Here is a 13,184-nt window from a genome sequence, read left to right on the forward strand (position 1 = left end):
AGGAGCAAGATATGTTATTAGTACTTGCTCTCCTACAAGAACTGCGCGACTTTTTTCCTGTCTTCTGTTGGAAGGAAATTATGGGCCCCATATTAAAACATGGCTGCAGCAATTTATCACATTTAGCTCTTTTCTCAGAAATGTTATTTGCACTATATATTTTATTATTTACACTTCCTTCCTGCTTATTTTATTGTATAGTTTAATAAATAAAAATTATATAATTAAAATAAAAAAATTAGAGTGCAAATAACATTTTCTTTTTGCTAATGATGTACTGCTGGTGTCCAAAATTCGGGTGAAACTAATTTTGTTAATCTCATTATTTTTCACTCTGATTAAAGATTGTTGATGTTCAAAAAGGTCGTTTTTGGGAGCTGTGAATGGAAAAGAAATAGAAAAAAAATGGAGAGAAAATGAGGGCTTTCCTTACTTTTGGCTGAAATTTTTGCAGTGAAGTAGAGAAACAAATAAGTTTGGTTTTTTATCTACTTAATTTGTTCAAGTATAGAATCAAATACCACCCTCGTGAAGCTAATAGGATAGTTTATATGCATCAGTCCCTAGTACGATTTCTTACCCATCAGACTCATCAGAGGCAACCCCAATAGAGCGATTCTCCAACTTGTAAAGATCATTTGGTTGGGTAAACAACCATTAGTTACTCCAAATCCACCTCTATATCTTTTGATCCAAAAGAGATTTTAAATCTTATAAGATGGGGGAAAAGGGAGAAATTGAGAAGAAACATTTTATGATTACCTGATTAATAACAGGTCAAGTTGATAGATTTAGGATTCTATTTTGGGGTCAAAATTTTATGGGGTTAATTTTGGAGCATTTTAAATTCCAGTCCTTGAATGATCCTTAAAGCTTAAGCTTAAACGTAGGTACATTAATGAAATTCAAAGATGTTACGTTTCACCAGAAGGCTTCTTCAATCTTGTCAACTTGTCATAATTCTTCAAGTGAAGATAAAATCAGAATAATTTATTCTTAGGGAGTATGTCTTTGATATTTAGAGGTCAAAAAACAAGTCAATTATTTTGTGCACAGGAATGAAGTTTCCAAGAAAGAGGTCTGTTTATGGCCCCAGAAGTGAAAAGAACGTCCATGGCTTGCAATTACCTAAAAATTGCTATGGAACTAACAAGAATCTAACGAGCCAAATTTGCACCAACTGAGAACTAGCAGATCCTGCAAAGTGGGAAATAACTATAGATTCAATGACCAACTTTAGCAATGCATTAAACCCACAAGAATGAATTTTGAACATTGGCAATGGATTTCAAGAAAAAGGAGGATGAAGTTTGCATCAAGCGCGAGAGAGGGGAAAGCCAATTCCATGTCTCTTGGTTGGGAATACAACGAATATTATACTACAAACAATACCAACGAAAACAGGCAGTGCAGTCAGAAACTCCTGAGCTTCTTCTGATCTTGATGGATAGAAACAGTTAATCACATTTTGATCAAACATTGCCACAGCACCAAAAACCAGTACTGACATGAATGCATGAAAAAAATCAATGAACTTTATCCTGTATTTTGGAGCATCCTCGGGAGAAACCGTGATTGAACCATCAATAATCCACAATCCACGAAATGTCGCCATGCCATACCGAACTTTCCCTCGCTCATCCCTGATGCTATCTGTGAAGCAAAGCACGAAACAGGAGATCCCACAAAGGCCAAGAAGGCCTAAAGTCAAGGATTTGCTGATGATGGATTGACATCTTCCTTCATGAGTCAAAGCTGGTGACAAAATCCGGAATGCAAGAACTGAACCTGTGGGGAGAAGATTGGCCAAATGGGCTGTTCCCTTGAAGGTTTTCCTGATTGCCTTTTGTCCAGGTGGTTTTTGAGGTTTTAAACCAGGTTGATCTCCAAGGAGGGGTGCTTGCAATTGTTCTTCTAGCGTGGCAAATGCTTGGTTGGCTGTAATATTTTGTGCACTCATGTTTAATTTTCTTGGTTCAAATTCTTGATCTCCGTTTCTTTTTTTAATCCCTTTCAATCTTTATTCCCAGGATGTTTTGAACAAATTATATTTGTTCTAGGGGTCTATTCAGAAAACATAGGAGAAAGATTGAATTGGCTGAAGTTTATGTTCTGATTGAATTATCAGATCAATATGGAATTATGATCAGATGAAGGTTTCCAAGAAAGTTTGATGAGGAGAGGCTTCATGGCTCAAGAAACTCTCAACATCTATATGTTGAAAATCCTTCAAATGAATGAGGGTTTTTCAGGGCAGGCTAATTTCCATGTTAAAAAGTGGTAACATTTATAGGCTGTAAAGCCATCATGAACTGTTAAATAAAATTTATTTTTGCCATGGTGTAAATAGGGTGGAGGTTTCATTTGAGTGCTTTAATTTGTTGGTATTTTCTTCGTTGGAAGGCTGGAAGGCTATTCAATCTTAAGCGCAATTGCAGGGCTATGTTTGTTATCTAATTTTCAGTTATGGTTGTAAAATATGCCAACATTGTGCCTTATCATGTTTTGACTATACAAGAGTATAAAGGTAATGCCTCTAAACAATTTTGCGTTTCTAAAAATTTAAGAGTAAATCTTATATACACTGACAGTATATACACTATTGAATTCGTGACATGTGTGTAAAAGTTGAATTTCAAATTCAAATTTTGCATAATTGTCAATGTATACACTATCAGTGTAAAAAAGATTGATCCCAAATTTAACACAAACACTTCTTAAGGAGTGCCACTCGTTAAACGGACCATTAGTTTAATGACTTGCTTGTATAACTTTCTTATACTTTTATAAGTTGAAGTAAACATCTCAAAATTGCTCATAAATTTTACATCCACGTAACCTTCTTATAAAATACAATCACCACAATCAGAAAATTCATTTTTACCTTGGTCATACTCATAGATGCATGGCTTTAAGTAGCATTAATTACTTTTAAGTACAATTTTGGAGTTCTCCAAATAATTTCTCACAAAAGCATCGATGGCAGACATAGGAGAGGTACTTGTGAAAGAAAACAGATTTGGTTCCATAAACTTCTTGGTTCGTCTTTGTAACTTTTTATGAAGTATCAGATATTGGTTACGATGGCCTCCAATTAGGAGCTTCGAGATTCTGACACAGTAGTTAACTTATGCATAATTGATGATGAACAGAAAGGAAGAATCAATTAAAAGCAATTTTGATGCACCAACACCAAGGAATACATTTTAGAACATTAGAGCAAAACACATATTACTTCCTCAAAAAAAAGAAAAAAAAAACACATAGTACTTCTTAAAAGTCAAGGACTGGAGTGCATTTAACCCTCCCCACCCCCCCCCCCCTCCCTGGCGCCCAAAAAATATATAGAAGAGAAAAATCTTTTTTGGGGTAAAATAAGGCATCTCAACTTTTTCAAGACTCAAACCACTTGCAGGTTACATCCATACATTTGTGGCACTATTTAAAGATTCCACTAATTACAAGCCTTAGAAATGATAAGACACGCCAATTCAAGATCAAACTCACTCTCACATGGATGGAACCTCTCTTCTTTTTTTTTTTTTTTATCAACAACGCGAACTACCTAACCTACTCTTACTCCTACTCCTACTCTATAGGGAAGGGGAAAATCTAAGGAAGCTTGTACTGAGGTTAGGAGGTGAACTATCAAAATAGACAAGTACATTTTTTGCATTTTTTGAATTGTTTAAAAACAAAAAATACCATACTTTTTGTGTAATGTACTAGGTGAGGACCGCGAGGTTTAACCCCGATCTAGTGTATAAAAGAATTTTAGAAGGGTCTTCTTGACCATTGAACCAAGGCCCAATGAAACCTCTTAGGAACACCTTTCCTGTGGATTCACTGAGATATGAATATTATTGAAGTAATTGAGTAACACTTTACGTAATTGCATTGTACAATGAAAAGGGAAAAAAATAGTATTTGATTAAGGTCATAAGCATATTATTTTAATATACATATATTAGTTCAAGATCTACATTGACATCAAATCTACTAACATGTTTAGCCCCGTTTGAACTTGCAATAGTTTATAAAGAACACTTCTGACACAAATAATTTTAACAAAAGTGCTTTTAAATTATCAAAAATTGGTTTCCTTTAGTTACGAGGTTGTGTTTGGATTGCAATTTTCTAGAGTTTTTGTAGAAAATATACTGTAGCAATTTGATGTATGTAAGGTAAAATGGTGATTGAAAAATATATTCACGAAAAATATAGAGAGATTTTTTGATAGAGAATCCCTTTCCAAACAAACCAAACAGTACTTTTAGAACTTAAAATTTTTTTAATAAACACGTCACAACTCCAAGTGGGACTTTAACAACACTAGGTGCTAACACCGTGCTTTGCGCGGTGGTATACATGCCCAGTTAATGTTTAGCTAGTAATATTTGTGAGAATGAAGAATAGGGGTAAAAAACGGAGCTATATTATACAGGAATAAAAGTGAAAAAGCAGTTGCACCGGAGAGAAGTCGTAATTATACAGGCGTTGTAAAAATGTAAAGCAAGCAAGTTCAGTTTTTATCTTGAATGGTTAGGCTGTGAAAGTTTAGCTGATTAACGGCTAATAGATCATCTAAAAAGTATGAAGTTACAATGTTGAACGCAGGTGCTTGAGACAGCCTGATTGATGGAGAAGGGGGTTGAATGCAGCAAATAATTGTTCTTCCGTGCAATTTTTGTGCAACGAGGCTGATGAAAGAAACCGTCTATAAGGATTTTCTTGCAGGATTGTCATTAACAGCTTGAGGGTGGTCGGCCGAAGCTTATCAGAATTTTGAACTCTGTTTGTGAGCTCTTTATCAGTGTCAAAAAAATATAACTGAACTCCCGAGGATTTATCAGACGGAGAGATTAGACCATCCAAGAAGTGATACACCTGGCCCTGGACTCGAAATGTATAAACCCCTTTTGTAATTTTTGTCAGCTCACGATCAAACTTAGCACCATAAGACGTGAACGCCACGTTATTATTATATGTACGGGAGTTCTTCCTAAAGTGCTCGCATTCCTCATCATTACCAATGAATAGGCGCTTAAGAGCATAAGGCATAGCAGGAGCAACAACAGAGATTTCACCTTCAGAGCAACAAAAAGAAGGAGGTTCTGAAGGGAAGCGTTTGGCACCACAGTGTTCACAATTTGGAGTAGGAGGAAGAATAACAGATTGGGTTGGAATATTTTCTAACCGAGATAATCTGGAAGGTACATGCTGAAGATTCCTACCTGGAAATATCCAAAATGAAGATAGAAGTATATACACATGGCTAATGGGAATGATGATTAGCAGGAGAAGGCAGGTTGCTTCTTTGCAAGAGCGAGTAGCAAGGTTTTTTGTCTAAAAAGTTACAAGGTTCAAGAGTTAAGCATGATACAGAATAAAACAGAGCTGACACCTACACAAACAGAATATCCTTTTTTTCAGACAGGTGACAATGAGAATACGAAAGCTTCCTTATTGTAATGAAAAATAGGCAATTTTTCAAATGACATAAGGACAAATTTTAAACCGGAGTTTGATACGGAAAACAAATATGCGAAAAGCATGGAGTGCAAAGGCACAGGCAGCTGTATGCTATACAAGATAAGTCTGATAGCAAACGAGCGAGTTCTAATTAGGCTACAAAAACAAAGCAAATTGATGGCGAACCAAATTATAAGTATACCGCGAGAAAGTTGCGACGGAAGAGAGGCTGGCGTAGGATAAGAAGCTGAAGTAACATATTCTGACTGAGTAGTGAACAGATTTTCCCTATTGTCATTTAAAGATGAAGAAGCTGGGATGGAACTATCCACAGCGCCAACCAAAACAACACCAGTCTGAGTATATCCTAGTGGAGTACTACTAAAATAATCTTGGGTATTCTGGGCAGGCCTTTGAAAACGGATCGTTTCACCAAAAGAAGGCACAACAGTGGCTGCCTTCTTTGAAGCGTTCTATTCCCGACGGCGACGGAGCAGGTCAGCTTTTTGACTATGCGGCATTTCCGCATACCTCTTACGTCTCTTAGCATTTTTATCCATGTGTGGATAATGCGAGCTTGAAAAGTATACAAATAGATAACGGCCAATGTATTTCTTTGAAATGAAAGACACAAAAGGCAGTATAAAGTTGCACACAATGAAGCAAAAGAAGACACATTGCAAGTTAAGCGTGTAAAAAGAAAGCAAACATAGCATGTAATGGAACGGAGCAAGCTTAGCAGTAAGAGAGATAGGGGGGAGAGGTTGGAGCGAACAGAGAAGCAAGCCATAACAACAAGAATAAGAATAAATAAAAAAACCACAACAGGGTGATGCGAAACCAAGCAGAAAGGAAATTACCTGGAGCAAAAGGCAGGCGTAAGCAGAAGAACAAGCTAGATGAAGGAGCTGAAATGGTCCTGCAGAAACCAAAAGGAAGACTGTCAAATTTTTTTTCTTTGATGTGAAACTGAAACCCTAAAAAACCACCAAAGAAAAAACAAAGTAGTCCAAAAGGAAGAAAGCGAACATATGATATACCAAACAATTGCCGAAAAACGATTAGAATGAGGAATGCAAATTTTGGACAACACAACATTGTCCATGCTATAGGAATTGCAGATACTATTTAGCAAAGACCAGAAGATTAATGCATACTCTAAAAACATAAGCACATTGGGTTGTGAATAAATTATGTTTCATGTGCACAGCAAATCATCATATTAAATGTCAAAAAGTTTAAAAATGGAAAGGTATGAAATTTGTAATAGGATTTATATTGGATATATATATATATATATATACACACATACACCAATAGAAGCAATCATGGCTAGAACTTCTTAATACGGCAAATATAGGTTCAAAAAAATTGTTGGCGAGACCAGCAGGGTTCTGCCACATTAAGAACACAGCATTTTTCTTTACTTTTCTTGAGGTTTTTTTTCATGTCTTGTGTGTACCAAATAGAACATTTGCTTGTATATATCTCATTCTATTTTTATTCTATATCAAAATTTAACGCACACGCAAAAGCTAATCAAAACATGATCACAATTCTGACACACCTAATACTATTTTGTTTTGAATAAAAAACCACCTACAAATAGTAGGGAGTCAGGTATAAATCATGACTTGTTTATTAAAAAATTTCAAAAGACAACATGATAAAGCGGAGATGTCTCTTAATTTTGACTCAATAAAAATTTTATGACCTTTTAAATGATCTCAACAAACATGATTTAGTTTTTTAGCTTGAAATTTTGTCGTATTTATTTTTTTGGGCTTTTTTTTCCCATTTTCTGAGGGTGGCTTTCTTTTTCTGCTTTCTCTGAGATCAACATAATGACTTCCCCTTACCGGTTTATAAAAGTGAAAACAGATATCTATTCCTAATTATGTGGCTGTCCCAACTAAATATTTGTTTTCCTTGGAACGTGTTTCATCAAAAGTAACATGAATTGTTGGTCAACAAAATAATTAAAAATTACAGATTATCAATATGGTGATTAACTGAGCCTTTTTTCTGTTCTTAAATTTTCTAGAAGACTATCATCATTCAATATGGAATTGTGGACTGACCTGGTAAAAGGATCGATTAATTTTAAAGTCTACTACTAAAAGGCCTCAATTCCAACACTTTAATCCTAAATTCCAATCATCACTTTATTTTCATAAGTGCAATAATACACAGCTACTATAGTGACAATACAGCGGTACACAACTATACATAATTCAAAATACTTATCAAATCTGTCTAAAAAAAAAAAATTGGGGAGAACAATCAATAAACCCAAAAGAGAAAATGGTCCACGCATATGTAAAAATGAGTTATGGGATAATTGTCGACAAATTTCATCTGGCTCATGGAAGGGCAATTTGGTGGTTTGTTATTTGCTATCTTGACTGGGTCGAGCAGATTGCACAACAATTTAATACATGGGATACTCCTTTTATATGTATACAAAGCTGAGATGAACATAATGTCTTTCCCTTACTGGTTTATAACAGTGAAAAGATCTATTCCTAATTATGTGGCTGTCCCAAGTAAAATTTGTTTTCGTTGGAACATGTTTTATCAAAACTAACATGAATTGTTGGTCAACCAAATAATTAAAAATTACAGAGGCATGTACAAAAACATCCAATTTTTTGCCAAAAAAAAAAACAAGTTGGACAAGAGCTCTGTCCTTGCTTCCATCTTTCAATGCAGTTTTTGAGTTGCCAATACGGTGATTAATTGAGCCTTTTTTTTGTTCTTAAATTTTGTACAAGACTATCATCATTCAATAGGGAATTGTGGACTGACCTGGTGAAAGGATCCATTAATTTAAAAATCTACTACTAAAAGGCCTCAATTCCAACGTCGTAATCCTAAATTCCAAGCATGACTTTATGTTAATAAGCGCAATAATAGACAGCTACTATAGCGGCAATACAGCGGTATACAAGTATACATAATTCAAAATAGTTTTCAAAGCTGTAAAAAAAAAGAATTTGGGAGAACAATCTGCTTCATGGAAGGGCAATTCGGCGGTTTGTTATTTGGTATCTTGACTGGGTTGAGCAGATTGCACAGCAACAAAAATCTAAAGCGGGGAAAATACAGCGTACGGAAGGCTGAGGATCAGGCGGAGGCAGTAATTTGAGGGAGAATTTCGAGGGGGGCAGCGCTAATTTGGGGGCAGGGGGGGAGACGCAAGCACACTAATCCAGTTAAAAACCAGAAAGCGAGGGTGGGAAGAGCGGGGTGAGGGATTCGTCCAAAACAAAGGCTGTAATTGATTGGATGTGCAATTAACAAATATTGCGGGGAAAAGAAAAGGAAAGGGAAACGGAAAAGGCGATAAAAGCAGGTGGAAAAAAAGAGGAGCAGAGGTTACCTGGCGGAGCGAAATAGGAAGCAAGGAGAAGGAGCAGCAGTAGGGAAACAGCAACGGAAGAACAATTGGCCAGTCGCGGGGAGAGGTAAGGAGAAGCAGCTACATCGGCCATCATTGCAGCAACCTAATCCGTCAGCAGCCAGGGGGGAGACTGTTGATCTTGATCCCTATCTTTTGATGTTTACAAAATAAATGGATGTTACTAATGTCTCTTAAAAGATCTATTCAGTTATGAAGCAAATTAGTTCCAAAGATCAAGTACAATTGAAAGATGACAAAGTATGCTGAAACTGTCGGACGCTCAAGAAGTCAGGATCCGACGTCCGATAATCATTGCACAACTTCGGACGCTTGCTTCGGACGTCCGATAGGATCCTTCGAAGTCGACGAAACTATCGGACGCTGAATATGTCTCTACCGGACGTCCGATAGAAACAAGATAATTTCTCAAATCTGTTTGTTTGCTGTCGGACGCACAAAGAGCTTGCACCGGACGTCCGAAAGAATTGAAGAAAATCTCTGAAACTCACTGTCTGTTGTCGGACGCATAAAACAGGGCTATCGGACGTCCGACACTCCAACGGCTAGTTGACTCTTCAGCTACTTTCTATCCGTTGGAAGCTTTAATAAGGCTCTTTCTTGGTCCTATATAAATAGTGATTGGTCAGATATTTCAAACAACTTTTGCACACTGAAGATACAAAAGATCTAGAGTGATTTTAGTGAGAAAATACTCATCAAAGAAGATTTGTAGTCTTAGTGGTGTGAGGTTCATTGTAAGCTTTTCATTTCTGAGTGAATCTTTCATGAGTGTAGCTCTGTGAGGGTTGTTCTGAGGGATAGTAAAACGTCCTGGCTTGACCGAGTGGTGTTCGGGGCAAGGAGGAGGTGAACCTTCATTTGTACGCAAGAGTGATTGTAATTCATCAAATTGAAGAAGCTTATTTGAATTAATCTACAAGTTCAAGAGGAGCTGTGTAGTTAATTGGTTTGCAATTCTTTTCCTTTTATTTACTTATTGTTATATTGCGATCTTTTAATTGCTTATCGATTGGCTTTTCGATTGGTTGTCTTCGATCCTAACAATTGGTATCAGAGCTTGGTCTCCTAGAGATTAAGCTCAATCGGCTTGGGAGGAAAAATGACAACCAATAATGCTATATTTTTTGAAGGACATTCTGTTATTAGACCACCTATATTTAATGGTTCAAATTATATGAGTTGGAAAGAAAGAATGATTATCTTTTTGCAATCTATTGATATCGAATTGTGGTTTATTATTAGTGAAGGTCCATATGATGCCTCTCTTATAGATGAAAATACTCATGCATCTTGACCGAAAACAAGAAGTGAATTGACTGCTGTGGATAGAGCTCATCTCACCTTAAATGCAAAAGCCATGAATGTGTTATATTGTGCATTAGACTCAAATGAATCTATTAGAGTCAAGGGTTGCAAGTCAGCTAAAGAAATTTGGGACAAACTGAAAGAAATTCATGAAGGTAGTGAGAATGTTAGAGAACAAAAGAAGTCCATTCTAGTTACAAAGTATGAATCTTTCAAGATGGAACCTCATGAAAATGTTGATCAAATGTATTGTAGATTCAATGATCTCATTAAAGATTTAGATGTGCTGGAAAAAGAATATTCTCTTGGTGAGAAAAATAGAAAAATCTTGAATGCCTTGTCCAATGATTGGGAAAATAAAGTGACTGCTATTGAGGAGGCTAGAGATTTGAATACTATGCCTATTGAATCTCTTATTAATTCTCTTACCTCTTATGAGCTGAAACTTAAGACTAAGGTGCAAGAGGAAGATGATGCAAAAGTGCGAAAGAATATTGCTCTAAAAGCCTCACAAGATGAAGATGATTCTGCCTCCCTAGATGAAGAAGATGTGGAAGGTGATGACAATGATATCGCTCTCATCATAAGAAGTTTCAAACGAATACTCAACAAGAGGAGATTCAGAAAAGGTGGACCTAGCAATTCATTCCCAAATCAGTTCAACGACTCGAGAAACAAAGGGAAGCTAGAGTTCAACAAAAAGCAAACTGATCAGTGCTTTGAATGCGGCCAACCTGGACACTATGCAAGTGACTGTCTAGTGATGAAGAAGAAAGAAGGAAGAAAACCAAGAATAAACAAATTTCAATTCACATGAAATGAATGCAATTCCGATGGTGAAATTGAAGAGGAAGATCAATCTGCTCAATTGGCTTTCATGACCATTGGAGATGATGAGGTAACATCTTCTAACTCTCAATCTGATTATGATGATGAAACTGAAGATGATCTTGAACATTTCATTATAAAATTGCATGATAGTTTGAAAGAATCTTATGCTAGAAACAAGGAATTAAAACAGAAAATTAGTTTTTTGCTTCGAGATAATGCAAATCTTTTTCAACAAAACAAAAAATTGATTGCTGAAAATGATTACTTCAAAAAGAGTGAGACTGCTTTACATTTTGAGATTGATAGAAAAGCAAAGCTTTGTGATTTGTTCAAAAAGGAACAAGGTGATTTGAAAAGAAAAATGGATGGTCTAAATGAGTTGCTTAAACACAAGAAACAAGTCTGTTTTCAAAAGAATAGGTTGAATTCTAATTCAAATGAGTTTGCTATTCACAGGAGAAGACAAGTAAGATTTATTAAACCTGTTCATGTAAATAACTTTTTGGTTATGTGTAATTTTTGTTGTCAAAAGGTCACATGAATAGTGATTGTTATGTGAGAAAGAATATGAGAAGAGGCATGAAATGCATGTGGATAGTTAGACATGATGCTAATTTTAACAAGTAGGAGGTTTTGTCTAATCATTGCAGTGATTCTTGTTCATAATATTTGTTCTTTTGATACTTTGATCTGAGTTTTCGCTGATATCTTTGAACACTACTGAATCTATATGATGTCAAAAAGAGAGATAAAAGAATAATGCTGATCTCATGATGATTTGCTGTGATTGCTGTCATTTCTCTATTTTTTCTTGGAATATTGAATTCTCTGTTATTGTTGCTGGATTATAGCAGTTGATTTTTACTCTTATGATGACAAAAAGGGGGAGAAATGGATGCAATGTGTAAGGGGGAGTTATTCTGAGATTATGAGTTTGGCTCTTAAAAGTTTTGGTTGCAATGATTGAGGGGGAGCTTATACTTATTCTTGTTTCTTTCCATCCATTGTTTTGTCATCATCAAAAAGGGGGAGATTGTTGATCTTGATCCCTATCTTTTGATGTTTACAAAATAAATGGATGTTACTAATGTCTCTTAAAAGATCTATTCAGTTATGAAGCAAATTAGTTCCAAAGATCAAGTACAATTGAAAGATGACAAAGTATGCTGAAACTGCCGGACGCTCAAGAAGTCAGGATCGGACGTCCGATAATCATTGCACAACTTCGGACGCTTGCTTCGGACGTCCGATAGGATCCTTCGAAGTCGACGAAACTATCGGACGCTGAATATGTCTCTACCGGACGTCCGATAGAAACAAGATAATTTCTCAAATCTGTTTGTTTGCTGTCGGACGCACAAAGAGCTTGCACCGGACGTCCGAAAGAATTGAAGAAAATCTCTGAAACTCACTGTCTGTTGTCGGACGCATAAAACAGGGCTATCGGACGTCTGACACTCCAACGGCTAGTTGACTCTTCAGCTACTTTCTATCCGTTGGAAGCTTTAATAAGGCTCTTTCTTGGTCCTATATAAATAGTGATTGGTCAGATATTTCAAACAACTTTTGCACACTGAAGATACAAAAGATCTAGAGTGATTTTAGTGAGAAAATACTCATCAAAGAAGATTTGTAGTCTTAGTGGTGTGAGGTTCATTGTAAGCTTTTCATTTCTGAGTGAATCTTTCATGAGTGTAGCTCTGTAAGGGTTGTTCTGAGGGATAGTAAAACGTCCTGGCTTGACCGAGTGGTGTTCGGGGTAAGGAGGAGGTGAACCTTCATTTGTACGCAAGAGTGATTGTAATTCATCAAATTGAAGAAGCTTATTTGAATTAATCTACAAGTTCAAGAGGAGCTGTGTAGTTAATTGGTTTGTAATTCTTTTCCTTTTATTTACTTATTGTTATATTGCGATCTTTTAATTGCTTATTGATTGGCTTTTCGATTGGTTGTCTTCGATCCTAACAGAGACAGCAGAAGGAGAAGGCGTGTAAGGGGACAAAGCGGAATAGTAAAGGCTGAGGTGACGCAGCCGGACAAAGCGATGGAGTGGGGAAAAAATAAAAAGAGGAGAAGCCAAGACGAGGAAAAAAGAGGGAATTTTTTAACATATGGGGCAGGGAAGATAAATTTTGGACCTTTACGGGGGCTA

General features: G+C 36.2%; 1 protein-coding gene across 1 annotated transcript; it reads right to left on the reverse strand.

Moving 5' to 3' along the window:
* Nucleotides 1-1,315: 1,315 nt before the first annotated feature.
* LOC113687587 (protein DMP7-like) lies at nucleotides 1,316-1,960 on the reverse strand. Its single transcript, XM_072049789.1, has one exon. The coding sequence runs from the start codon at nucleotides 1,958-1,960 to the stop codon at nucleotides 1,316-1,318; it is 645 nt and encodes a 214-aa protein (XP_071905890.1).
* Nucleotides 1,961-13,184: the final 11,224 nt, after the last annotated feature.

This window comes from Coffea arabica, chromosome 5e (genome assembly GCF_036785885.1).
Source record: "Coffea arabica cultivar ET-39 chromosome 5e, Coffea Arabica ET-39 HiFi, whole genome shotgun sequence".
NCBI classification, from domain to species: domain Eukaryota; kingdom Viridiplantae; phylum Streptophyta; class Magnoliopsida; order Gentianales; family Rubiaceae; genus Coffea; species Coffea arabica.

What these genes read in the sequence shown, in the direction of transcription:
- LOC113687587 (XM_072049789.1), bottom strand. Translation starts at nt 1,960, where the DNA reads ATGAGTGCACAAAATATTACAGCCAACCAAGCATTTGCCACGCTAGAA.